General features: G+C 49.1%; 4 protein-coding genes across 13 annotated transcripts in view; 1 reads left to right on the top strand and 3 right to left on the bottom strand.

Moving 5' to 3' along the window:
* Dcaf1 (DDB1 and CUL4 associated factor 1) overlaps nt 1–11,639 on the top strand; it is a 56,718-nt gene extending 45,079 nt beyond the window's left edge. Inside the window, exons 23-24 of one of the 2 annotated variants that reach the window (XM_021657035.2) lie at nt 4,920–5,172; nt 10,647–11,639. In XM_021657035.2, the coding sequence (XP_021512710.1) occupies nt 4,920–5,172; nt 10,647–10,702 (309 nt within the window). In that variant the 3' untranslated portion in view covers nt 10,703–11,639. Of the gene's footprint in view, nt 1–4,919; nt 5,173–10,643 lie in introns of both variants that reach the window. The other variant, XM_021657034.2, reaches the window with a different exon arrangement.
* Nucleotides 11,640–14,645: 3,006 nt separating this feature from the next.
* Nucleotides 14,646–19,223, bottom strand: Rbm15b (RNA binding motif protein 15B). Its single transcript, XM_060385345.1, has one exon. It carries the CDS (start codon nt 17,645–17,647, stop codon nt 14,975–14,977), a length of 2,673 nt encoding a protein of 890 aa, XP_060241328.1. The 5' UTR covers nt 17,648–19,223; the 3' UTR covers nt 14,646–14,974.
* A 156-nt stretch (nt 19,224–19,379) lies between these two features.
* Nucleotides 19,380–22,511, bottom strand: Manf (mesencephalic astrocyte derived neurotrophic factor). The gene is made up of 4 exons (XM_021627033.2): nt 22,354–22,511; nt 21,599–21,726; nt 20,765–20,906; nt 19,380–19,840 (listed from the first exon to the last, which is right to left on the bottom strand). Exons 1-4 carry the CDS (start codon nt 22,436–22,438, stop codon nt 19,656–19,658), a joined length of 540 nt encoding a protein of 179 aa, XP_021482708.1. The 5' UTR covers nt 22,439–22,511; the 3' UTR covers nt 19,380–19,655.
* An 852-nt stretch (nt 22,512–23,363) lies between these two features.
* Nucleotides 23,364–27,686, bottom strand: part of Dock3 (dedicator of cytokinesis 3) — a 309,055-nt gene continuing 304,732 nt past the window's right edge. For 7 of the 9 annotated variants that reach the window (XM_060385341.1, XM_060385339.1, XM_060385340.1 and 4 more), the window contains 2 exons: nt 27,241–27,323; nt 23,364–26,429 (listed from right to left, as the gene is read on the bottom strand). In XM_060385341.1, the coding sequence (XP_060241324.1) occupies nt 25,920–26,429; nt 27,241–27,323 (593 nt within the window). In that variant the 3' untranslated portion in view covers nt 23,364–25,919. The remainder of the gene's footprint in view (nt 26,430–27,240; nt 27,324–27,686) is intronic. The other 2 variants (XM_060385343.1, XM_060385344.1) reach the window with 1 other exon arrangement.

Here is a 27,686-nt window from a genome sequence, read left to right as displayed (position 1 = left end):
CCAAAGATTAATAAGTAATAATTTTTTCTAGATTTTGAAAAGTTAAGAGTTATCAGTTGTTTACTGATAACTTTAAATTAAACTGATTTACTGTTTAAATTTATTAAGAATAATCTGAATAAGGGAATAATGCTTTCTTTTTTCCACTCTGTTTGGAATCTGGGACACACTGTGTGCTGTGCTTCCTGTGTGTTCTCCACTGCCTAGAAGTGGATGGTGAGTCCACAGCAACTACACCCTTGGCCAAAAGGTCTCTTTTTTCCCCCCTTAAAAAAATATAGTGAAAATGTACCTGAGTTAAGTTCTGCTAGTGAGGGGAGACAAGCACATGGGCGTGTGACACTGAAAGAAGCTGTATTCTTTAGGATAGTCAGTCCAGGGACAGGGTTAAGTGAGAGCAGGAGTGTGAGGTAGGCAAGTATGACACAGTAAGTGTCGAACGGTAGCATTGTGTCTCAGTTAATCACATTTTAAAAGCTATCCTTATTTTGAACTAAAAGAATGTTCTTAAAGTACATTCTTAAAACAAAGACCTTCTTAAAGTACAGTCAGAAATTTGGTTTTCTGATTGGTTATATTTTGGAAGGAAATATAGGCTATATGCCATTTCTCTTGAAAAACAGTTTTTCAAGAATTTTGAATTATCTATGAACAAATGCTACACTAAATAAGTTAAGCATAGCTGTAGAAAGTTTGCACAAATCCTGAAGAACCAGATTGCTTAGTTTGTAGCAAAGGTGGCTAATGGCATTGCCTGTACTTGTGATTCTGTCCTGGGGAAGGTGAGGTGGACAGAAAAGTGGAGCTTGTGAGCTGTAGTTGTTATTTAGGGATTCACATCACAATTTCATTTGTGTAAACTTCATCCACAAAAATTGACTTACTGGGCATGGTCCACCATGCCTTAATCCAGCTTTCAGACATCTGGATCTCCGAGTTTGAGGCCAGCTTTGTCTACTGTAGTGAGTTCCAGCTCAGCCAGGGCTATATACTGAGACCCTGTTTCCAAACAAAACTGAAGAATTGACTTACCATTCTGCATCTTTGATGGAAGGTAGGCAGTATATACTTTTCTCAGGTTATTTTGATGGTCACACCTGAGAGCTAGACCTGATTTAATCTGAGTACTTCATTTGGTAAGAAATTGAGATTCAGAGAAATTGGCATTTGGTAGATTTTCAGTAAGTGGCCATTGCGTTTTTTGCAGTTCTGTATTGTAGGATGCATCCCAGAGGCTTTGGGATGTTTAGCTCATGAAAGATCCTACAGAGCTGAGAGACAACTGGCTGCTGGGTAGAGAGCAGTACAGCAGTGGAGGGCAGCACATGGGAAGGAGAAAGGGTTGCAGACTCCAGTGATTGAGAAACAAGTTAACTGGAAGTGGAGCCAAGGAAGTGGGAGAGTTGAAAGTAAGTTTCAAATTCTGACCTGGTAATTGAGAAACAAGGTTCTAGTGCTGTGAGAAACAGCCGGAGTGGTTGTAAAACTATATGAGTTTTTAACAACAAATGCGCTTTGAACGTGCATGTACATCAAATACTGCAACAGCTTAGATGCACATACATTAAACAGGGATAACAAACAAAGCCACACAGAACACTTAAATTAGCCAGGTATGGTGGTGCATAACTGTAATTCCAGCACTGGGGAGGCAGAGGCAGCACGATCTACCTATCAAGTTGGGACCCTATCTCAAACAAACCAAAACAACAACAGTGAAATCCCACTTAAAAATTACCCCACAGTTGGTCTTCCTGCTAATAGTTTGGGCTCAGTGGGGGCAGCCTGATTTCAGAGCACATTGTACACTGGATTGGTCTAGGCAGAAGCCAGTTGTTCCTGTGTGAGAAGAAGAAAGCCTAAGTGAGCAAGTTGGGTAGTGGCAGCTGAGTACCCAGACACCAATTTGGTGTCTTTTCAACAGTAGGTATGTGGAAGGCACTTGGAAACTGACTACTAATGAGAAATTGTAAGGTTTGAGGAGCTCAATCCTCTGTATAAGAAGTGAGCAGCAGTGGAGGAGAGTTTAAAGGTTTCTGAGAGAGAGATGTAAAAACAAAACAAAACAAAACACACCTGTGTAACAGGCTCCCAGGGTGGATTCAGCCCAGAGCAGTAAGCTTGCCAGAGTCAAATATAAGACCAGACGCCAGAAGAGGGAGTTTTTGCCTTTGATTTGGCAGGAGGAGGGTAGGTTGTTTCCTGCAAGCTTTGGGGGCTTTGGATAATTATGAAATTGACTAAGATGGGCTCAAGAGAGAAAATCATTTTATAGTTCATTCAGTTTTAAAACTTATTAGTAGGCTTTAAAATGCTCTGGTCCTTAGTTCCTGTAAACTGTCCTCATGTCCTCACTAAAGACTTAAGAGAATTAGAAGAACAAAAGCCAGCAGTTCACATCTAGATCCAATGGAAACTTAGGCAAGAGAGGGCTCAAGCTGTCTCAGGAGGTTGTTGTGACTCAGAGATGGTTCTAACTGTTGTTTCTTTAGAATATCTGTATGGGTTCCACCACATAGTTTAGATTCTGCTGCAGAATTCGGATAGTCTGGGAGCCCTTGTTCCATGATCCAAGTTTTAGATTTGGATTTTAGACAGTGAAATGGACATAACTCTCTGTGACACAGCACATACATGCACCAACAGTGGTCATTCAGAGACAGTGAGGTAACAAAATGTGCCTAACTTTCTCTATAGTCTGCTCATTCTTTCCAGCTGGTCTTCCAGAAGTAATGAGTCTATATCCTAAGGCTAAAAGTTCTGCTTTATAGATGCTGGAGTTTAACCCTTGGTTTATCTACTCCTCCAGCATTGCTCTTGATTTAGAAACTTTTTAGCTCTTCTTAAACAACCAAGCTTGAATTTGTTGACTGGTCAATGCCTAGTTAAGCAGTTAACATGGCCCCTTAACTGTGGAACATAACAAAATCATGTTTTCTTTGGCTGGAGTGGTAGACATTTGTGTTTGCCTGGCATAGATGATGTCCTGGTTTGTATCCCAGCTTCATACATTCAACACCCCCACCCCATTCACCCCCTGAAAAAGCCTGAGAGTTACCCTAGTTTTTGTTTCTGACAGATCTCATCTGTCATAAATTTTAAACAAAACATAATTATAATTAATTAAAATTGTTTTGTTTAAATTAACGTTAAATTTTAAGCAAAACATAATTGTTTTGTTCCACAAAGATGAGAGACATATGGTCCTGGAGTCTTTCTTCTTTGCTTGATTTTAACTTTGGTTAATAGATGAGAGCTACTTTTGTTCACGGCCATGCAAATGTGCTTGCAAAAGAGCTGAAGTTATGATCTGATGAGCATTTTGGGTTTCTTCTGATTTTGGTCCCCTTTTGTATATCTTTTATTTGTGTGAGCTTGTCTGTATTATTCACTCCCTGCTTCTTCCAGACAGTTTTAGCTCTTTTCAGGTGGGCCAATGCTCAGTAGCTGTTGAGTTTCTGTTTCTGGAAGTGATATATAGCCACAGCTGTAGAATAGTGGTCTCAAGTGATCTCTGTCTGTCTGTCTGTCTGTCTGTCTCTCTCTCTCTCTCTCTCTCTCTCTCTCTCTCTCTCACTCTCACACACGTAAAGTCACATGCTTATATACATTAGGATTACTGGATAATATTAGTTTTCTCCATGTAGCAGCCATAAATTGTTAAAAGTCTAAATCACTGTATCAAACAGCTTATCAAAATATCTCTATGGGTTGAGGAGATGGCTAAGTAAGTAAAGTGCTTCCTGAACAAGCATGTGCCTGAACTTGAATCCCCAGAGCACATACAAAGCTGGGGGAAGCAGCAAGCAACTATATCCCATAATTCCTATAGTGATGTGAGAAGTAGAACAGGAGAATCCGGAGAAACTTTCAGACTAGGCTAGATACTGTGGCGGAAGAACAAGAGATCCTGTCTTGAACAAGGTAGAAGATGAGGATCAGCACCCGAGGTTATCCCCTGATCTCCATGTATCCCACGGCACATGCATGCCCACCTGCGCTAACACCAGAGAAGCGCAATCACACACCAGAGGCCTTGACGCACAGTGCTTGTTGACAAGTCTGGGTTATGCTGTAGCTCTGTTCCTCTCCACCCCCTTCATTGTGGTGCTGCGGTTTGAACACAGGGTCTCATCAACACAGTGATTATTTTTTTTGAGTGACAGGAGGTTTAGAATCCAGGGTACCTAAAGAAAATGTTTCACTGTTTTTTTTATTAGGTTCCATACCTTTGGTAACTTATTGTAGAATAGAAGAATGGATGAATTTTCTGGCACTCTTATCATCCATCTATCTGTGTGCCTGCCTGCCTGTCTGTCTGTCTATCTATCTATCTCTATCATCTGTCTGTCTTCCTACCTACCTAGCCATAATCATTGTGTAGCAGGAATGGTAGGTATCTGTTTCCTCTGACTTGTGTGCATGGTTTGTTGAAGTGTTTATATTGAGTGATTAGCAGCTCTGGTAGGGATCTGCCTGTTGTTTAGGAGCCGAGGGGTTTAGGAGCTGTCACTCAGCAACTGTGCTCCTTCTTTGTTTTGCCAGAATGTGGAGTTTTAGATTTAAGGCAAGACCTTTTGTTCCAGAGTCTGACCTCAGTTCACTTGCTTTGGTTGATGCAAGAGGCAGAGGAGTCCTTTTGGTCTTTCAAGGTTATGGCTTGAGACATCTGTGAGGCAGGTTTTCTGTTTCTTTGCATAAGGGCTGCATGACTAGAATGCTCTTGTGGAGGGTCAGTGAACCTTGCTGAGGTTGTTTTCAAATGTCTTGAACATGTATGCCCATCCCAATTACCACTAGTAAGTAGGTCTGTGCTAGAAACAGTTTATTCTTCTGTCCCCTTGGATAGGAGTCACCACATGGCCCATATTGGTTCAGCCTTTGTATTTGTCCTAATGGACTTTATGCTTTCTCACCAGGAAGAGGAAGAACAGGAGGAAGAGGATGATGATGAAGATGATGATGATACTGATGATTTAGATGAACTAGACACTGACCAGTTGCTGGAGGCAGAACTGGAGGAAGATGACAACAATGAGAACGCAGGAGAGGATGGAGACAATGACTTCTCTCCCTCTGATGAGGAGTTAGCAAACCTTCTAGAGGAGGGAGAGGAGGGGGAAGATGAAGACTCTGATGCAGATGAGGAAGTGGAACTGATCTTGGGAGACAGTAAGTATAGGGCAGAGTTTGGGATGAGCCTTGGCATCCAGGTCCAGGTCTCTTCCTCTTGTACCAACCCAATTTTGAAGACAGCTGTGCTTGGGTTCTGCTGATTTATCATTCTGGTCCCTTGAGGAAAAGCACTGTGGCATCAGGCACCCATGTTCTCCTGTCATACTTTGTAACCATGCCAACTGGCTCCCACCTCTTAACTTTGAAGCAAAGGCTGGTATACTTTTCTGTCTTTCTCTCAGGGCAAAGCCAATGATTTTGTTTTCCAGGTCTTGTGGTCTCTGTCACAGCCACTCAGTTCTGCCGTAGTAATGAGAAAGAAGTCACAGGCCATACATATATTGAGGTTATGGCTGTGTTTGAATAGAACTTATTCTCAAAATAGGTAGTGAGCTTACAGCTTTTGAATTCCTGCTTTAAAGGATTGGCCTTAGGAAGGCAGAAGCATAGCTATCACCTGAGGGTTAGACCGGAGTCAGTCTGAAATAGCTCTTCACAGACTGCTATATGCTTCTTTGACTGTTGTATAAAAATTAAGGGCCTTTTGTGGGAGATTTCTTTGCTGGCTGCTTTTGGCCAGTTCCTTCTTAAGGCTGAGGAACAAATGCATCTGTTTTGTTCATTCTCCCGCCCTCCCACCCTTCTTCTTGTTCTAAAGTCTAAAGAACAAACTCTAGTTTGTGTTGGTGTCAGCTGTTACTTTCCTACTGGTGGATGTCTGAGGCCATTCCTACCTTTGCTAGTGAATCTTGAATAAGCCAACCAGCAGCTTTAAGACTGGGCAGGCACCACCATCGCCCTCTTACACGTCTCAGCATTGCCACAAGAGTGCCATTTTTGGCAGATTTCTGCTAGCTATGGTCCTGGTTCTTTATATTACTACCCTGCCTGAGTGAGGAGTGCTGTCTCATTTAGCTAATATACCCAGCATTCTACAGGCATGGCAGATACTCTGTGATAATGACAGCCACTCATCACAGAGCGCTGTTCACATTTAATTAAATTAAAAATTAGCTTCTCATTTCCAATTGCTCTGTAGCCATGTTGCTACTGTGCTGAGCAGTAAGAATATACTCATTTATAGTATGACAGAAAGTTGTTTTGTGATGGCCTAGGCCAAGCAGACTCCAAGGGCCTTCATCAGAGGGCCTTCTGTTCATGACCCTGTTTCCTGGTAGAGGAGAGAGAGGTGGGTGACAGTGTGTTTTTAATGTAGATACTCCTGTTACATGTACTGCGCACAGTAATTCTTTCATTTTCTCTGGGATAAATATCTCTTATATATTGCTAGAGTGAGACTGACAGCTGATCACCTCCCACAGTACTTGAAGCTCTTGGTAGGAGTGGGGTTGCCTATATCCACCCATCTGTTGTATATCTTATTTAAAGGTTGAGATGATTCTGTGGTTTAGCCCACGGCCATGACCTGAGAGCCAGGTAAGGACCCAGGGACATTTTTAACAAGATACCAATAGTGAGATATTAGACACAAATTATACCTCCCTTCAACTGTTAGTAACAGTGGGACCAGTCAACAGCAGAGAGCTGGTGCCACCTCCATGTGTGTTACTTGATTTGCTGTTTTTTTGTTTTTAAATAAAAGAATACGTTACCAAAATCCAAGATTTAAAGAAGTTTTCAGATAAACTGGACAGACAGTCAAAAGCTACTTTTGAAGGAAGGGGATTCAGCAACAGAGTTACAGTATTACCAACAAGGATTGCAATACAAGTATTGGGTATTCCATTTTCGTTCAGTCAATCCTGTTCCTCCATGTGCCTACTTATAACGAGAAGTGGCTAGACTGCAAATTCTGAAGAATTGAATCCCTGCTTTTAACCAGTACAGAGATCTCCATAAAAGGGGGGAATATAACCTAGACAATGAAAATAAAACTGCTTCCCCATCAAAGATAAAATAGAGAAACCTTCCTACCCCCTACTCTAACCCTGACAACTGCCTTCATTCACAGGGCTGTGTACTTAATCCATGATGGGGGCAGTGAGTGAAAGCAGAGATCCGCTACCAGTGACCGTGTCCCAACAATCCAGATGACACTTCCAGCTTCTGCTCATGCTTTACAACAGTAAATGAGACATAGATGTGCTATGTGCATTTAATCACCAGAGGAGCGAAGATATCTGGGCTTTTTATTCTGTTATGTTTCTAAGCCTGTACCCATTAAATGCAAAGAAAAATGGAAGGAGTCTTGGCAGAGCAGCAGGGATGCCCCTGTGGTGATGAGATGGGTTTAAGAGTTACTTACAGCAAGGAGCCAGACCCATGCCCCAACTTTGTCTAGGGCTTGGACTTGGCTACTTTGATAGTAGAACTGTTCGCATCCCCAGTGCTGGGGACAACTTGCTTTCCAGATACGTAGCATAATCCTAGTTTGCCTGCATTGGGATGATACATTTTGGTTATGAAACACACCTTTTTAAGTTATACTTTGGGTCCTATTCTGGTCAGAACAGTTGACATTTAAGTGTTTCTCTGAAAGGGGGGATTCTGGGCAACAGTGACCACACTGATAATGCATGTTGACCTCAGCTATTGTACTTCCATGATAGATACTGGTTCATCCAACAACACTTGGATTTACTTTATCAGATGGGGCAGCATGGTCATCCCCTCAGATCCCGAGTTTGCCTAGTCACCTAATATGATTTACTGTTTGGCCCAGGTTGGCTCAAGTTCTGCAGTCCTCTGTCTTTATCTTCTGAGTGCTAGCATTACAGGCATGTGCCACCACGCCCAGCTTCTGGTTTTCCATTGGTAATTTGAATATAAACCCTCTCAATTTGTATTTGGTAACATTACACCTTCCTTTTGTCATTCTGAAAATTCCTTCTCTCAAAGCAAAGGTAATCTGGAAAACTTTAGTTATGAGAATATTGTCACTGTAACTTGGATGTAAATATTGATGTATAATATATGACAACATATGTGGATATTTTTGCTTGGACTCTGAGGTGGAGACACAGAAGTGACACCTGTAGGTTGTCCGCTATTGCTCTTCCCTGTGTTTTATATCCTGCTTAGTGTGAATATTGCTATCCCCGAGGCTCTCAGTAGAGCAGATTGTGCTAAAACCCTCATTTACAAGTATTGTCATTACAAGCCTTGTTCTACTTCTCTGAAGGAACTCAACTTTTCTGAGCTTATGGAATCTTAATGTAGAATGAAAGCCATAGAAACCATAGAAAGCCACACCGTGGGTTGCTGTCTGACTTTGCACTGGCCCTCCTTCCTGCAGGGATACAGCTCTATATCCAGAACCCTAAACCTTGAAAGAGGCATGTTGTCTTCAGGGTCTTTGTGATTCTACTTCTTGCTCTTAGGCCTGGATGTTGTAAGGCAACAATAGGTCGGAACACTGAGGGATTATTTCTAGTTCATCTGCCTGTGCTGCAGAGACCTTTCAAATGGGAGGTCCTGACCAGAGGTTGGGGATTGAGTCACTGCAACATTTGGGACTGAGAAAAGCCTAGAGCAGGTAAATAAAAAGAATCCTTTCACCTGATCCCTGCTGTTGTATATGAGAAAGGTTGCTGTGATGGTCACTGAGCCAGTATTCAGCCCTTAGATGTGATACAAAGTTAAGTTGTGGCTCTTTTTGCTGTGGGGTATGGGGTTGAACCCCTTGGCTTCCTGGAGGTCTTGGGCAGGTGGGCCTGCATTGTTGGCTTGCCTTTAATGCAAGTACTGGAGGATCCTTAGAGGTCAGCAGAGGCATCTGGCGGGGCAGGTGCTGGGTGGCTCTGGGCCGTGGACAGTGCCTTCCTCCTGTAGTTTTTGTCTCAGAGAAGCTCCTGAGGCATGGTCTAGATTCAGGTGTCAGCTTCTCGTTCTGTGACCACTCCATTGTGTTTCTTACTCCTTGGCATGTTTGGCCATGTTTTTTTCTCCTTCCTCAGCTTGCCCTAGAATCTTCAGGTACCTTGGAGAGGTTGGTGAAGCGTTATACTGTGGGCACCCCTTTCCATGTGGACATGCCAGGGCCCAGGTGTTTCAGGCCTTGGGCTGTATTGCCCATGTTCCTTGGAGCCGTATGAAATTATTTCCATGGCTTTGTTACTATTTTAAAATTTTTTAGAGGGGTCGAATAGATGGTTCAGTGGTTAAGAGCACTTGCTCTTGCAGGACCCGGGCTTGATTTCCAGCACCTATATGATGCTTCTCAACCACCTGTAGCTCCAGTTCTAGGTGATCTGATGCTTTCTTCTGACTCACTCGGGCACCAGACACACATGTTGCACAGATGTACATGCAGGGCAAAACACCCATGGTTTTCTCTACCATGGAGGCTCCCGGGGTAGCAGTCAGGTTGGCAGGCTTGGTGGCAGTTTGATTGGCCTCTTCATAGCTTGACAAACACTAGGCCTTAAGTGTTACCAGTTTTCTCTGACTTTGATCAGACAGGCATGGTGTTCCTTTGTTTTGAAGGTCCTTTGGTGGAGGGAAGAGTTAGGACAGGGTCTCACTGTGGCCAGGCTGGCCTTGCGCTGGTACTCCTTCCAAATTAGGGTTGAGGTTTGTCCCTCACACCTGGGTCTGAGAGGCTTTTTTGCTCCCACTTAGTTTCAGTCCTCAGTGGATCCTTCCAGAAGTGTTAATGAGTTCATTCCTTGCCTGCAAAGTGAGTCAGGGGCGCTTGGTCTCTGTGCTCCTGCTGGCTTCCTACTTGTGACAGATGGCTCTTTTTCTGTAGCTGCTTGACAAGGATTGAGCCCTGGGATGGTGCGCCTTTGTAGACTTCTGAGGCCGGAGGAAGGGATTCAGCCTGCTTCTCACTTTTAAAAATAAATTTTAGTGCGTCCATAATAAGGTATCTGTCATGAAAGTATGGGGTTCATGTATAAAGGCTATTATAGTGAAAAGACGAATATGCTGACTAACCATCACCCACTTTCTTTGATAAGAACAGCTAAGAAATCTCATTTGGTCTGATCCAGAATATGCTTTTATTTGTACTGTCATGTTGTTAGCACTCTAGACTTATTTATCCATCATACCTGCTACTTTGATTTCTATCCTCCTATTCCTCTCTCCTACTCCTCTGGCTTTACTCTGAAAGCTGGCCTGGAACTCGGTGCTTCCTGGGGTCAGGCTTCTGATCCTGCCATAAGGACACAATAGGCCTGGGGCTGGAACCTCAGTGCTCCTCTCAGCCCAGTGCCTCAGGTGGAGGCTTGAGGACACTTGCTTAATCTCTCTGGGGCATCCCAGGCAGGAAGCAGGGCCTCCAAGTTCAGGTCTATTGAAAGGAAGAGAGCCAGAGATCCCAGGGGTGGCCATTGTTGCCAGCAACAGGCAGAGTCTCTGGAGCTAAGCTCCAAGGAGGTAATTGATGTGTTTTCTACTTTCTGGAAAGTGGTAATTAACCCTGCTCAGGCGTAAATGTGTTGAATGCAGGGGTTTCCTACAATCCTAGCACATAATCGTCTCTCCCTTCTCTTACCTTTCAGCAGACAGCTCGGACAACTCTGATTTGGAAGATGACATCATCTTATCTCTGAATGAGTGATGTGCCATCCCCACTTGGAAGAGAATCTTGGCAGGCGAGAGAAACTGAGTGAATGAATTCAGAACACCTGCCTTTTGCTGCCTCCCAGGGCTGTCCGTTAAGGAGCTGTGTGCCCTGCATTCAGAGGACTATGATTTAGAGTCTCCCTGGAATCTGAGGGCCCTTCTAAAAACAATAACCACACATACACATACACACACACATACACACACGCCTACAGGGACTAGGCCCTAGTTTGCGTCCCTTCCTCTTAGGACGGACATAGCTTTCCTCAAGGGAAAAAACAAACATGTCTCTGGGTATTTCACAATATATTTTCTTTGTATAATGTTCTTTACTTAAAGAACAAGAAATAGTTTTTTATAAAACTGTAAAAAGAAAAAAAAAAGCAACAGGCATTTATAACTGAGGGTCTGAACTTATATCCACCAGTCTCCTATCCCTGCACTTCATTTTCTTTGGAAGAAAATGATGTCTAAAGAACAATATAGAGGCATTTTTACATACGTATTTAAATGAAGAGGAAAATCGTGGTTTCTTAAATTGATAAGGATTAAGAATATTTTATTATAAATATAATATATGATTTTTTTAACCTGTTTTGTTGCCTCATATGCTGTCAAGTTAATTTGTTTTCCTTTGTGCCAGAGCGGGAATAGAAGGCACAGCCTGCTTACTGGGGAAAATGCCTAACTCCCAACCTTAGTGGCCAGGCGCAGTCAGTCGTGTGGACCCTTGTTTTGTGGAGTTGAGAGAACTTTAGGGGTATAAATTCACTCCCTCTCTTTCTCTTTGTGATTCAGTTTTTCAAAAAGTCTTTTTTTTTTTCCTTCCCTTTCTCCCCAATGTGGAAATTACAAATCAAAGGTCTTTTTCTTTAATGTAAAGTGTATTTATTTAAAAAAAATACAAAATAAACTACAAGTCTGTCTTTGTTTATGGCCTTTCCTTGTTTTCTTTGTTACCAAAGTGGGGTTTCCCTCTGAGTCTCCTTACAGTTCTGGTAAGAGCCCACAGGACTGGTAAAGAAGGCCTCAGAGCCCTCTACATTGAGAGAACACAGCCTTCCCACAGCAAATCCCTAGGGCGGACAGTGGTTCTGTCCTTGAGCCTGGCCTGAAGTTGCTGGAGGCCTTGTGAGGAGAGCAGGTGGTAGAAGAGGTGGGGTGGGGTGGGCTCAGGGGGCTGCATCTCTGTCCTCACGTGTGAACCTTTGAGGAATATTCTGGCCACCCCTTACCTGGGATTAGGGGGACTTGAACAGGTTTTCCTTCCTAAGAGTTGAGAGGTACTTGAGGCTTGGTTAGGCTGGATTTGGAGAAAAACTTCAGAGGTCTAAAACTGACAAGGTATCAGGGGCTCACGTTTTGCTCGTCCCACCACTTCCTACGATAAATATAAAAGGTTAATTTCTCTGATTTTGACCAAATTGTAGCTTCTGTTTCTGTTACACAGGCATCGCACAGCCTCAGACACACCTCTGTCCCTTTGCTGAGAAGGGCGTGCTGATTGTAAACAACACAGGTGAAAACTCTCCAGGGATAGGGAGTGCCCGCTCCGCCAGGAACACAGCCTGTCACACTCAGGTGGTGGCCTGTACCAGAGGTACAGCCTGGTCCTTTAAGCAAGCCCTGGCTTTCTGTTTTAGGTCCATTTATTTAGGTCAGCATCTGCTTCATACCATGGCATTTCGGTTAGCTGACACCATCCAGTGGAAGTCTGATGCTGGTCCTGAACGCAGCTTAAGAGAAAACAGTAAAAACTCTGCCTTTTCACTAGTGCATCTCATCTGCCAGGAACTCTTGGGAGTACCCACAGGCCTCCAAGGTGGAGATGGCACATTTAATAGGAAAGCACAATTCTGGTTGACTTGACAACACTCTCTTAGGAATGTGCCTCATGAGACTAAAAGAAAACATCTGTCGTCCTCGTTCTACTAGAGTTCAAAACCTGAGTCACTTAGGAAGACTCAGGATATGAAAACTACCAATTACGGTTTTTGTTTGCTCATTTTTTTTGCCGTCATGCAACATCCCAGGCACCGGGTACCTGCTGTTAGCTTTCTCATTGGAGACAATGTCATGATCAAACAAGGCGTTGGCCAATTGACCCATCTTCTTCTCTTGCTGGCAGGGCTGGATGAGAGGCCACAGAACCTGTTGTGTCTGTCTGAAGGACTAAAAGGAAGTCGCTAAGGTGGTCCAAGGAGGAAGGTAGAAGGTTACAGAGGGGTGTGGTTCTTCACCAAGAAAAAGGTTACCACTAGAGCCAAAAGGCTGTCCCTTTCCAAAGAGGGTTAATGAAGCTGGGGCTGAGGGGACTTGGTTCTGCCTAGGAAAGGTATATTTGGGTGACGAAACCTGCTTTGTTATGGGGACCCAGATGTGCCACAACTACTCTGTGACATTAAGATCTAAAAACTGCAACAGGCTTTCAAGGTGAGGCCTACCCTGGTTTCTGCTGGTACTAGAAAGAACCCTGAAATAGTTTGGGATACCAGGCCAACTGACTTGAGTCCCTGGAGGCAGTGGCCATAGCTCAAGTAAACATAGGCAGATATATTAACATTCTCACTGCTTTAGAGAAGTGGTTGTCCACTTTCCTAATGCTGCAGCCCTTTAATACACTTCCTCACGTTGTGACCCCAACCATAACATTATTTCATTGCTACTTCATAACTAATTTTGCTACTATTATGAATCATAATGTAAATATTTGGGAGTAGAGGGTTGCCAGGAGTTGAAACCCACAGGTTGAGAACCTCTCCTTTAGAGCCATGCTTGGCTGAATACTGGCCAAGGCCTTGTGAGTGGAACATTCCCTGTTCTTCCCAATCTCTATGTCTCTGTCCTTGTAGACAGCCATGAACTCCATGAAACCTCCACAGTCTGTCTCAGAGCCCAGCGATCACGGGGGCTGCCTCAGGGAGTAAGTAAGCCAGATCCTAAACCTGGCCAGAACCTCTGACCAGAAAGTCTCCTCAGCCTGATTGGCTTGGACCACCGAACTGCCACATTCTGAGCCTGGCTGTGTTCTGTCGTCACAACTGTTGCCTGCTCTGGCTTCCTACTTAAGACAGCAAAGGCAAGAGCCTAAAATTCCTCAGGCCACTTTGCCCTCCCGGTCACAGGTTTCCTCCTTTCCACAGCTGATGTGGATTTGGGCTCTAGCACACCACTTCGCAACTCCGAGTTCTTTCTCACAAAGGAGTATCTATTTCCTTACCTCATATTTGTGTCAGAGCACGGAACACTATGTCACTCATCAAGGACATCTTCCTGGCACTGACTCCCTTGCAGCGCTGAGCACTGTAGTTGGGGTCTGTCAGTCACAAAGCTTGAGGTGTGACTGTGGCACAGGCCGCTCTGACACAGCCCTGAGAGACCAAAGGAAGCACATTGAAGAGTTAACAAGTCAGGCTGGCTCTCACCCTTCATGCCAATGTTTTGCCTCCAAGGATCCCTGGCAATCAGGCAGCTGATTGCCTGAACTATGGTAAGACAAAAAGACTGAACCTTGTGCGGACAGGTCATGCACAAGGTCCCTCGGCATCAATATTGCACTGTTCCTCCCCCCAAATGCAAGACCACACAGTTAAAAACTACCCTCTGTCAAACAGGTCTTAAAACAGCCACAGCTCAAACTAAAGCACACAACCAGGGCAGGGAAAAACACAACTACCTGCAGCTGTTAGCACAGATCTTAGGCCTTTCCGCTAAGTGGGCTCAGGTCAGGGTGCTGGAAAAGGCCCCTAGAACATAAACCTGCTGGCCATCAACTACGATCGACAGGTGTGAGCAGAGTCCTGACAGCATGAAGAGTTGAGCAATACCAACTCAGCACGACTTTTAGAAGCAGTGGTGCCAAAAACATAACGCAGGGCATGCGCTCAGGGAAGCCTTCCATTCTTTAAGAAAAAAACCTGATTAAACCAGGACTCTGGTGGAATTAAAAATTCATCCTCTGACAAAGGCTTTACTGACAATTTTCCATACAGTTAGTCAAAAAATAAAATAAAATATAAAAAAATACAGAATACAGCAGACAGTATCTCATACACAGGAAACGTAACAGGAATTTCTTATAAAAAAACCCAAAAAACAAAAAACCCAATCCCCCCAATCTAAGAACTTAGTTTTTGCCGTGGACAGGGCGCCACCAGATGAGCCACAACAACCCAGCAGAGAATTCCAACCAAGGGAGTCAGGTAGGTGGAGAAGGGAGGTTTTAAAATAACCGTTTTTGTGACACACACAGCTGGAGAAAACTGGGCTAGGCAGTGTCCCTCACTATCACTATCACCATGTGTTCTTCCTCTAGCTTGCCCAATGTCCTCAGTGCTGACTGGAGGTACTGCTGTGAGAAGTCGCAGGGTGGGAAGGCATAGAGCATGCCAGTGCTGTCCCTGCCCTTAGACCCGCCCACGGGCAGGCTGATCACCCCTGCAGCCTGCTTCTGTTTCAAGTAGGAGACCAGGTTCCTGAGAAGCCGCCTCTGTAGGCCTGGCTCCACCGCGGGCACCGCCTCAGTGCCAGGCCCACTGGGAGGTGACTGGATGGCTAGGAGCACTGCATAGCCGTTGGGGCTCCCCTGCTTGATGCGGCGGGTAACCTCATCCAGCTTGGGCTGGTCCAGTCGAAGGCGCTGGGCAATCTTCAGCTGGGTCAGCTTGCTGCCAGAGATGTGGTCCTTGAGGAGACCACTGATAACTCCCTGGTCGCCCTCCAGGATGTGCATAGATGTTGGAAAGCAGCTGTTTTTCAACACTAGAAGCCCATTCCAACCAAGCTGCAGTGTCTGAGCATACTCCGAAAGAGTCTTTAGCTTTTTGGTCTCGTGTTTTGGCTCTTCAAGAGTCTTGGGCTCTGCCTCCGTGGTCCGATGATTGCGTTCACTCTCCCTAGTCTTTTTCCCATGCGAAGAGTCTGGAGCCTCATGGTGGTGGTGATGGTGGCTCCTCTCCTCCGCACCATGTCTGCTGTTGCTGAGGGAGTTGCTGCCTGACTCCTTGGTCCCTTCACTGGAGTGGTTCTCCTTTCGGCTACGCTCAGGGGTGCGGTCTGACACTCGCTCCGGCTGCTGTCCCCCACCCTTGGTCCTGCTCCGTTCCTCATAAGGGGAATGAGTTGTCCTCCCGCGGTCACTGGAAAGGCTCCTCCGCTTGCGTCTCTCTTCCCAGGGCTTGGCTATGCTCCGGTCCCCATCCCCGCCCCAGCGCTCACCACTCCGGCTGCGCACTGAGCGGGTATAGCCCTCCAGGCTGTTTCTGCGGTCCGAACTTTTACTGAGGCTGGTCCAGTCCCCTTCCAAAAAGGTCCGGTCTCGGTCTGAATACAGAAGGTGTGGAGGGGTCCTATCCCGCACCCTCAGGTCGGCATCCAGGTTCCGATGCCGGGTGTATCCGTCAGTGAGCAGCTCGTAGTGCACAGGGAGAGGGGAGGGCTGGTACTGCTGGGGGTATCGGGTCTCCTCTGCCTTGGCAAAATCCACCCGGAGCCGGCGGTCGGGGCCGCCCAGGGGAAAGCCCCTCATTTTAGCACAGGCAGCTTGGGCGGCGTCCAGGCTCTCGTACTGGATGTAGGCAAAGCTGTCTCCTTTGACGTGATCGATGGTCCGAATGCTCCCGAAGCGATCAAATTCTCTGGCCAGGGCTGCCAGCGAGGTGTTGGGTCCAAGACCACCCACCCAGAGGCGGGTGGTGGGATTGGCTTTGCCGTAGCCTATCTTTATGGGGTTTCTGCCGATCACCCGGCCGGACATTGCCACCTTTGCCCTGTGTGCCATGTCCAGGTTCTGAAACTTGAGGAAGGCATAGGCACCCCCCTGGCCGCGGGCGGGCCTCTTGATGACCACCTCCTCGATGATGCCGTACTTCTCGAAGGCCCTTCGCAGCTCCACCTCGGACACGCTGTGGTCCAGGTTCCCGATGAAGAGGTTCCGGGTGGCCCTCTGGTCATCCTCCGGCATCAGGTCCTCCTCGCACACGGCCGGGTAGCCGTAGGGGCGCCCGCGGTCGTCGTACAGCCCGTAGTAGTCCAGGGCCCGCTCCCGAGACAGCCCCACGGCGGCGGCGGCGGCGTCCAGGGCGAAGGCGGCGGCGGCGTGGCGCGCGCGGGGCTCCCGCAGGGGCGGGGCGGCTACCGGGGACAGCGAGCGCTGCTTGTACTGGTAGCCGCCGTGCAGCGGCAGGTAGCCCAGGGGGTCGGCGGGCGCGGGGGGCCCCGGGGGCGGCGTGGAGGCGGCGGCGCTGCTGCTGCTGCTGCGCCGGCTGCTCCCGCCGCCGCGCAGGTACACCGGCTCCACCTTGAGCGGCCGGTCGTAGAGCAGCAGCTGCCGCGCCAGGGCGTGCTGGCGGGCCTCGCGCGCGTCCTGCGGGTGCCGGAAGTTCACGTAGGCCACGCGGCCCAGCTCCGGGGTGTGCGACAGGCGCAGGCTGATCTCACCGAAACGCTTGAACTGGTGGAAGAGCCGGTCCTCCAGGTGCTCGGCCGGCAGCGCGGGGCTCAGGCTGCTGATGAGGAGCGTCTTGTACTCCGGAGCAGCCGTGGAGCCGGGACCCGCAGGTTCCGCGCCGGGGGGCGGCGGGGGCGGCGGGAGCGGAGAGGCGCGGGGCGACGCGCCGCCGGCGCCCGGGTCCCCCGAGGCCTTGCCGGTCCGTCCTCCGCCTCCGGGCGCGCCCGAGGAGCGCCCGCTGCCCGCTCGGTGGTTCGCATCGCCGGCAGCGCGACCGTCGCGATGCCCGCCGCCGCCGCCGCCGCCGCTGCTGCTGCCGCGGGGCTTGTCACGAGCCCGCGCTGGCACCGGGTGCTTGGTGCCGCCGGAGGCCTTGTGCGCTGCTCGCCGCCCGCCCGCCTCTGCCTCCCGTTCGCGCTCCCGCGGCCGCTTGGCGGACGACGACGAGCCACGCCCGCTCGGGCTGGAGTCTCGCTCGTTCTGCCGCTTCATGGCGCCGGCGCGGCGGGCGGGCGGCCCGCAGGCTCCTCACAGCGGCGGCGGCGGCGGCCCAGGAGGCAGCGCCCCCGGCGCCGCCATCTTGGACAAAAGGACTCGGCGCGGCGGCGGCGGCGGGGCGGGGCGGGAGCTGCGCCGAGGGGCCGGGAGCTGCGTTATCAAGCTGCGCCGGACGCACCACGTGACCGAGGTGGGCGGGGCGAGACTTTCGCCCGGCGCCGCTCATTGGGCACCGCGGTCCTGCGTCACGTGACAGCCCGGCAGCCGGAGGAGCCGGCCTGACAGCGAGCTCTGGCGCCGCCGCGTGGCTGGCGGGGCGAGGTGCCCGGCTACCGTGTTGGGCGCGGATTCGCTCCGGAGCTAGGCGGGCCCGGCTGGATTTAGGCTTTGTGCTCCCGGGCCGGCTACGCCGGATCCGTGTACCTTTTGCGAACTCGGGGTTGGGTCCACTGGACCAGGAATGGCCGCCGGTCTTTAACTGTTACTGTAGCCCACTCAAACCTTCCAACTAGGTTGAAGACATCCTGTTCCCCTCAGTGGCGTTTTCTGACTGGGACCAGGGGTGACATCCGTGAAGGTGGACACACAAGGATCCCTAGACCCTGTCCACGACCCGCATCACAGGCATCTTTGCGTTCAGATTCTTCAAGGCACCGACCTGGCAAGACTCTGAAAACAAAGACTATAGCTGCAGGCCCAGGTACAGAAAGTAGAATGCATTTGCAACTACAGACAGGCATCTTGGTGCCACTGGGTCCAACTCTGTTGTAGGTGTCTGGGCGGACAGGAGGCTTAGAAAGGTAGGGCTGCGGAGCCAAGATTAAAGAGCAGGTGATGCCATGATAGTCACTTCTTGCCATGCCGACATCTTGCTGGCTAGTGTTCAGGCGACATCCAGGAGGTGAGGTGAAGAATGGGCAAGGGTCCCCAAAGGCCACCAGGGTTTATGTTCTCCACAGACAGTTGATGGATCCACTGTAGGACGACGAAGAATGCACCCAGCTCTTCCCTCCTCCCATAAGCAGAAAGCAATTGGCAGGAGACAAATGTAAGAGGAACTTGGAGGAAAAAGCAGTGGTCTCCAGTGCAGGGTGGAAGGCAGACCCCGTGGATGCAAAGTAAACTTAAGAGGCCACACAAGAAGTGAGCTAAGACCAGCGCTTTGGAAAACAACTTCTTAGCAGTCATTCCTTTCACCTATCTTTGGAGGCAGCTGGACCTCAATATCCCCACTGAGGCACAGTTCAAAGTGCAAGGGAAGAGCTGAAAACCACATTGCATATAGCTCTCAGGTGCTCTACTGCTACCAGCCCTCAAACGGATTCCTGTGTGAATTCCTGCCAGACTTGCAAAAAGCAGGGAGGCCTTGTTCTGAGACTAGACCTAGACTAGAACTTACTCACTAGAACGAGCAAGTGCCAATTCTGACCACTTGCACTCAGCACAGAAAACTGTTCTGTATATACTGAGCCAAAATGGAAATGTGCTTTAGACTTAACCTAAGCCCAGGAACAGGCCTAGCTTCAGCTCCTCCTACTTGATTGGACTGGGGCTTGGGTGTGTGTGTCAAGCCTAACTTTTTATCAGGCTGAAGTATGGGGCACTTGGGAGCCCAGAACCCACACACTTTGGCTACCCCAAGCCCTTAAATCTTGTTATTGGAGTTTCTGGCCCTCAGCACTGGCAGGCCCAGGGATCTTTTCACAGGACAGAATCTTGTATCAGCTCAACTCTCCAAAGACAAGTTTTTTTTTTTTTTTTTCCTTTAATAAAAAAATCCCAGACAAACTTTGAAGTCCTAGAGTAAACCAGCAAAAGAAGGAAGTAAATTCCTCCCCACCTGGGGGTGAGGGGATACCACAGAGCCAGCATCATCATTAGGAAAGCTCCAGGCTTCACATCTCATTGTCAGGAGCCCGCTTAAAAAATAAATTACAAAATGGTTGTTTGGGAAAAAGACAGGCGAACTGTTTTCCCTCTGGTGCAGCAGGAATTGGGCAGACTACAAATCAGTTCGTGCGCTGGCTGCCTTGGGGGCATATTTAGGCATCAGTTCATTTATCTTCCGGATATAGTCAGACTTTTCTGCACAGCCTTTGCACATCTCTCCCCAGTCGTCCAGGATCTTCTTCAGCTCTTTCACCCGAAGCTTCTTCAGGTCCACTGTGCTCAGGTCAATCTGCTTGTCTGCAGGGAGAGCAGGATAGTAAATGGCCGAGTAGGAGATGCTTCAGCCCCCAACGGTACTGCATGCCAAACCACTGCTCAGGATGACTAGCCCTACTTGCAGCAGTGAAGACATATGCATTCTGCACACGAGGGAGCTGGCATTCTTCACCAGGAACGCCACCTCAGGCTGTTCGCATCCACTACAGGACACACAGTGCAGGGAGCCCACATGGTTCAGAGGAGGGACACAGCTCCAGGTCCCCAAGGACTTCCGACGTGCCAGCACAGAATGGCAGTTCCAGGCTGGTGGCAGGGATGTCCTGTCTCCCCATGGGGCACCAAGCTGATGCTGACTCCATAATCCAGACAAATACCAGAACCAACCAGGGTGCCAAGTTTGCACAAGCACAAAGTTCCTGGACACTTGAAGTACAATAAACACTGGCACTGCTTAAGCTTTGTGGGATTATGCGCAACCAGATGGGCTTTGCCATGGTGATGCTGTGACTGTCGCATCTGGGGTACAGATTTTGGGGCCATCAGCAGTACAGCCATGACAAATCTGTTAAACTCAAGTCCCACCACACCTCTTCACTGATCAAAAACTTCTAATTCTCCTAACTTCAGACGAAAACCCAAATTCCTCACCAAACCCCAAGTGTCCAATTTAGCCACTTATGTATCACGCCGCTATCTATATTCTCTATCTGCACTGTTTTTCTATTAGAAGGCCTTTGGGCTAATCCTCCCTCCTTCAAAGTATGCTAACAAGCCACCTCGTCAACTTCTGATTTCCACCTAGCTTTGCTGTGGCAGTTTGGTCCCTGAAGCACAGATGTCATCCACCATGCCACTCACCCCCACTCACAGGGACTCTTCTGGCTACAAAGCCCAGGAAGGGCATGCAGAGATCACAGAAGGCGCAGTCCTAGTCACACTCACCATATTTTAGCTCACAGATCTGGCTGTCTTTCTTCTTCAGCTTCTCACAGATCTTCTCCACAGGGATATGGTGGGCCAGGGGCTTCGACACCTCATTGATGATCTTGGTGGCAGCATCATCTGTGGCCCCAATGTAGTAGCACTGTAGCAAAAAACAAGTCTTTTAAGAAAATGTATGTGTATGGATAAGTCAAAGTATGTGCAGGTGCTGAGGGGGCCAGAAGAATGTATCAGATTCCCTGGAGCTGGAGTTTCAGGGTGTTGTGGGTGCTGGGAACTAAACTCAGGTCCATCTCTCCAGCTCCACAAAACAGCCCTTACGTTATCGTGAAAACCTCTCTGCCAGGGCCTCAGGTTTTAGTATTGTCCAGATCTGGTTGTTAAATCCTAGGCACTTGATATATGATGCTCAGTCCCAGAATTCCCAGATGAGTTTAGGAGCCATCAGAGTTCCACTGAGGCACCACCATGGAAATTAAAGCTACAAAGGCCCATGCTTCACCAGGGCTCTCTGCCCTTAGCCATCTTGGGGCACCTAGCTAGCCACTTCTGTCTTTCTGGCCTTTGGGCACTCACTGCACCACACCAATCCCCTTCTCAGAGATACCTGACCACTTCCTACCCCACCCACCAAACGAGCCTGGTCTATTTTCTTCATGCCATTGACTGCTTTGCATTTGCCTGCCATTTTCCACTTCTGACATTACCAATACCAGCTCAACAAATACAGGCTAAAACCATTTCAGTCTCACATTAGTTTACAGACATGTCCCATCATTAAGAGGACAGCACACAAGAGCCTGGGGCAGCCTGTGTGGGTCACCAGCTACTCACCAACCGATTCTCTTTGCCTCTTGCTTCACGGCAGAACTTTATAAGTTCTTCTTCAATAGTGGCTGGTGAAAATGTGACATCTCTGTCTTTGAGATCCTGGTAAAATCTTCCCAGATAAGAAATACAAACTGGAAAAAGAGGGAAGAGAGATGTTAAGCAATTACTAGTCCCCATTTCACCAGGAAGGAATTCTGCCAGCAGTTTTGATGGAAGGGTTGAGATGTTAATCAAACGTTTTTTTCATCACTGGTTTTTCTCTGGTACTCACAGGTGCACAACACCCTGAGGTTGCTGGGGGCCTAGTACCCGGTGCATTCCGGGACTGAACATTACCTCAGTGACCCACACACAATCCTCCCAGCTCTTTTCAAGTTTAAGCCGAGAGTGGACACGCGTCCTTGAGAAGAAACTCACTGTGACCTCATAAGGGACAGATTGGAGGCTGAAGAAAACGATCAAAATGCTTCTCATTCCAAACACAACCCCGAAGCCCTAAGGGCAGCTTGGCAACCCGAGACGGTTGCGGCCCAGGGAGTCCCTTCCCATAATCTTTAAAGTGATGGGAAGGGACAAAAACTCCCGCGATGTGGGCTTCCGGCCAAGTTTTCGACGCGACTGAACCGAAGCTTTTCCTTAAACGGGGTCAACGTTTCTAGGCCCTTCCTCCAGCGGACCCCTCGGGATGGGCCGTCACCCCGCCCTCTCGGTTTCGTTGGGTTCCGCGGCGCCCGGCTCCCAACCCCCAACCCCGGCACCTTCGCAGTCGCCCGGCCGCAGCGCCCGACTGTGAGGCAGCACGCTCAGGGCCAGCGCTACCGCCAGCCCGCGCGTAGCCCACATCCTCCTCGGCCGTCGCCACCTCCACTGCCGCCGCACGACTGAACCGCACCCGGCGCGGTGCGCCGCCAAGGGGGCTGGAACACAAACCGGAGCTTCCCATTGGCGGCCGGCCCCCGCGCCCACCCATACGCCGCGTCCTCACTGGTCCACGTGCCCCGAAGCCCAGACTGGCGGCTCCACGCTGCCCTCCCTCATTGGCTGGTGGCGTGGGGCCCCTAGACAGTTGTCGGTTGCTGATTGAACCTGGGCGGTCCATAGGAAGCGGCTGGGCGGCGGGCACGGGCCGCCATGTTGGCTGAGGGCAGCTGCCCTGGCCGCCTGCCGGGCGCCCTCTCACACTGGTGACTCGCCCCAAGTACCCCGCCTCGGCTCCACAACCACTCCCCTTCCGGACCCCAGCCTCGCAGCGCGGTAGTTCTGGCGTCAGCCCGCGTCCGGCGGGGTAGGTGGCGCCAGCAAGGATCGGAAGCGGTTCCTTGTTTTGAAGCACCACGTGGACTGGCAGACCGGTCTTGGGGAGCGTCCGCCTTCCTTCGCCGGCTGCCTGGACCCCGCCCTAGACTGCAGAACCGCCGAGGAGAGGCTGGAGGCCTGCCAAGTCAGCTGCCGTCCCGGACCTCTGAGGACCCTGCCCGCGGCACGGCTGCCAGCCGAGGCGGAGGGATAGTTTCCCCGTGGAGGCCAGGGGGTCTTGGGAGGTTTCCTTTTCCACTCTTGGATACGCGAAGGTGGGAACTGGAGATGTTACCGCCTGGACTGTCCTGATGCTAAAGTGCAAGGGCTTAGCCTCTCACGCTGGGAGGCAGAATACGGAGAGCGGCCGGCTAAGTACGGAAAGGGATCAGTCTGGAGCTAAAAGGGCTTGGAGCCCGGCGACAAGGTTTTGAGAGGGGCGCTTACGCTCCCATTCAGTGAAATCAGTGGATCGGTATCAGGTATTCATCTTTAATTCACATCACAGCAGTCGGGGGGAGAGGGGGAGAGTCAGTTGGCAGATATTTACATCTAAAATTCACATGACTTGTTGGATTTATAACATGCTACCACAATATATACAGTAAAATGCCTCTTGGACACCGGCACAGTTTTTTTTTTTTTCTTTAACTTTTCTGGTACAGGTAAGATCATTTTAAGTCAGTTTTTCTTTAGACATGAATACACAAAAGAAATGGTTAGAAGTTTTCTTGTTTTAAATAAGCACAGAATGCCAGAGGTTAAAAACACATTTATAGAGCTTATTACCAATTAGACATCACACTCTATACATTTTTTGCTCAAATTCCTGTACAAATACACAGCATTCAAATAGGTATTTACAAGTAAGCTTGAAAGAATGAAAATCAGTATTTCACAATCTTTTCAAAGGATTCCCATCTCTGACCTCCCATTTCCCTCACCCTGGCTGGTTTTTCAATAAAAAGTATTCAGAATAGGTCCTTTTCATCCAGTTGGGGAAAATGGAGAGGAACAACACAAATATTTCACCTTGCATAAAGCAAGGCCGAGGGACTCAACCCTACATTCCCTGCCTCCTGTGCCACCAAGTGGAGAAGGGAGACGTCTGCATGTGATGATGACTGGCTGTCTCCATGAACCGAGGCTCAGACATGCCCGGAGACCTAAGGCTGCCCTACCCAAGACTCACATTCAAAGCTAGACCTTGACCCTCATACCTGTGAACCCAGACGGTCCAGAGACAAGCTCAGCTGTGAGTCTGGGCTCAGGGACAGGTGTGCCCTTGGAGCTGGGCCTCCTTGGATTGGCCTACATCCTCAGCAGTCTGCTTTACTGTGCCTGAATGATCCCTAAACGGCTGGCACCTGGACCCCAACATACTCTGAAGTAAAATGGGCTTTCTATCTTTTTCCATAGGTTATTTGCTGGCAGCTCTATTAAACTTGTTTATAGAGAAAAACACCATCACCATGGGTTCTTCTATTTGGGAAAGAATTGTGGAGAAGGGATGAGCAGCTAAGGCCCAGAATTTGGCCACAGGAGGCCACAAGGCCAAAAAGTTAAAGGGAGTAGGAGAGTAACATACCTGCTCACCAAGGAGAAGGCAGTCTTATGGCCATCACTGATGTGAATGTAAGCAAACAAAAGGAAAACAATTGTCTCAAGACAAGTTTTTTAAAAGTAACTTAGAAGCACCCTGGTGAAATATTACCATAACCCCACCATAATACCAAGAGAAAAAAAAAATCAGTGCCCTGACATGAAGAATTTTTCCTATAAAGTCACCACTGTGCCCTGCCTAACAGACTGGGGAGGTTTGAAAAACTGCCCTTCTGCCCGTCCTGAACCCTGAGTGGCGGCGGTCCCTATGGGGTTGAAGTGGGGGGCTCAGTACTTGGCTGCTTGGAAGATAACAGTTTTACCTGTGTGGCTCTCTGCTTCCAAAAGGAAAAGTTTTCCTCCCCCATTTTAATTTCTATTTATTTACTTATTGTTTATTTATTTTTAAACCCAGGAGCTTGCTGAGCCTGACCACACACCCTCAGGGCCTGGAAGCCAGGCTGGGCAGCCAACCCCAAGGCTCAGAGGTAGTGCTGAAAATCCCTGATTCAGGCGCTAAATGGCAGGCATTTGGGGCCACCTGTGAAAGCTAAGAGGCTTTCTGGCTCCTGCCACACTCCAGCCTCACTCTTACACCAGCTCTTTCTGATACAAGGGAAGGGACCTAACTCTCTGCCAGAGTGACAGCCCTTCTAGCTTCGTTTCATTCAAGCCCCAGGGCATAAAAGATAACCCTTGCAAGTCCAATCGAGCCAGGGAGGCATCTGCAGACCATGAGGTGTTCGGAGTGGAAAGGAGCAAAGGGTCCGTAATACAAGTGATGAATAACGTCCAAAGTGGGAGAAGAGACAAGGCTGGCCCATGGAAAGTCTGGCAGTGTGCCCTGGGCATGCAGTTAGGCCAGTCATGTGCCTGGCTAGCCCCTCAGTTGCACACTCCTAGATGGAAGAGTGGGCAAGCATTTGTGCAAAACGGCCCCTTTATCCACCTGTGACATATAGTCCATGTGGTCCTTGCAATCCCTGAATGCAATCATGAGTTTTTCTATCCATACAGCAAAGGAAGAGGTCCCTAGTGCAATTTCCATTCTTCGATTCTCTACCCTGGAGGGAGGGCCTGGGCTCCTACTCCTGGACTCTGCAATGCTGCAAAGCAATTCTGTCTGTGCAATATTTCCATATAGCTCCGTGTGCTCTGGAACTGCAGGAGGAAGAAAGCAACTACTGCATAAAGAAAAACCCAGAAAAATGGAAACAAAGTAAAATAAAAGAGAAGCCACAACCTTCATGCTGCTGTGGCCTCTAAACATGGCAATACATGAGTTCACGGCAGTAGAACAGAGACTCTGGTGGTTCTCTCCTGAGTGCCAAGCCTCTAGCTCCCTGGGAGGGACTTGCTTTTCAGACCTGGAGTGCCTGGGCAAGCTGCTCATGGAAGATGGTTGGTGCAGCTGCCTCTCTGCTCCTCATTGTTCCCCTCGGCTGTGCTCCCAGGCCATGCGGGCCTGCTCCTCCTTGGCACTCCCAGGAGGCAGTGAGGCCTTGCGGTGCAGGCCCCTTGGCCTCTCAGCCTCCTCCCGAAGTAGCACACCCTCATCGTGCTCTAAGACTGGCAAGCGGGGGTGGTAGGGCTTGGGTGGCAGCGCAGGTGGGTCCATGGGGTCCTGAGGGATGACACACCCTGGGGCTGAGTGGCTTCTGCATGGCTGGGACTTGATGGAGTCAAGGACAGCAGACTCAGAGAGGCTGTAGTGGACAGGGAGGTAGGGCGGCTCAAGGTCTTCATCGCCATTCCAGGCCTGGCTTGGCATGGAGTCCATGGTGTCTGTTCGAGGTGGGGCCTCTGAAGAGTGCCCAAAGTTACTCTCACTCAAGGAGGACACACCGCTACTGGCACTGCCAGACAGCGTAGAGTTGCTGCCATCCAGGCCCGATTGGGGGCTTGTAGGGGAAGCTGGGATGGGGTGGAGAGGAGACTGTGCGAAGGAAAGGGTGGGTAAGTTAGAATCCCTCTCTCTAGACAGGTGGACTGGCCTGCCATGTGGAGACCAAGAGTCTGCTTATCAATGAATCTTAAAATCTCATCAGTTTCATGTTTGTTTCTTCAGCAGTGATTCCCCTAAGTATCCCCACCCCCACCCAAAGCAAGCTAGTGGGGCCCCAGAACCACTAATATTTCTGCCCTGGCTGCTGAGCATCGGTGTACCTGAGGCTAAGTGCCAGGTTGGTTGTGGTCGGAGTTACTGACAGGGCTGGGTCATCAGGCAGAAGGAACCCTGGTGGGCCATTGGTCAGATGAATGTTACTCTGCTGCTAAAATCTGTCAGAGACTTGGTCTTTTCCCATTTGCAGAAAAATTAAGATAACAACAGGATTCAAATTTAACTTCTTGAAATTTTCATAAAACTTTAGTGCCTGATATTTCTCATTTTCAGTTGACCCTAGTTTTAAAAACTACAACAGGGACATTTATTTAACTCTTGGACTACAGTGTATTGAGAGCCTGTGGTATTGGCAGAGAGCCCCCCAAGTTTCTTAGTGCTCACTATGCACATACTCTTGTTGCCATGTATTGTCCACAAGACCCTCTGATCTCCCTGTCCTCATTGAATTTGTTGCAGGATGCATGGGTCACCCGCAGCGCTAGTGTGGCTCTGGCCAACCCCAGCTTCTGCCAGCTTAGGCTCTCAGGGCAGAGGAGCAGGGGAGGGTTCAGGTTCCTCTTGTAGGCCCCAGGGGTGATTCTACAGCAGATGAGGCGGTAGGACAGTTGCTTCAGTACATTACCTTGCGCAGTGTCCGGGCAGGGAGGGCCGGGGGGGTGTCACCCAGAGGGTGGTGGAAGGCGTCAAAGTGTAGGGAGTAATGACCTGTAAAGGGAACAGAACCAGAGCCTCAGTGGGGACCTTTGCACAAGTTGCACAGCAGTATCACCTTGCTGGGCACTGGGCAGGTGTGGAAAAGTCCCAGGAACATCTCAGCACTGAAGGCCACAGAAAACCTTTCTTTATATTGACAGCCTGAAAAATACAGGTTTCACACAGGCTAGGAAAGTTGAGTGCTTCACAGCCCATGAAACAGTGGGCCTCAGGCAGGAGAAGTTCTAGTCCACCAGCTGGCAGTTCTAGTCCACCATCAGGCAGGCTGGTGAGTTGATTTTGTTGTCTTCAGCCTCTCTGGCTGGGATGGCCTTCCTGAGCTAGCTTGCAGGGCTCAGGATCCTCAGGCTCCAA

Source organism: Meriones unguiculatus, chromosome 6 (assembly GCF_030254825.1).
Source record: "Meriones unguiculatus strain TT.TT164.6M chromosome 6, Bangor_MerUng_6.1, whole genome shotgun sequence".
NCBI classification, from domain to species: Eukaryota; Metazoa; Chordata; class Mammalia; order Rodentia; family Muridae; genus Meriones; species Meriones unguiculatus.
This window is presented reverse-complemented; position numbering and strand designations above follow the sequence as displayed.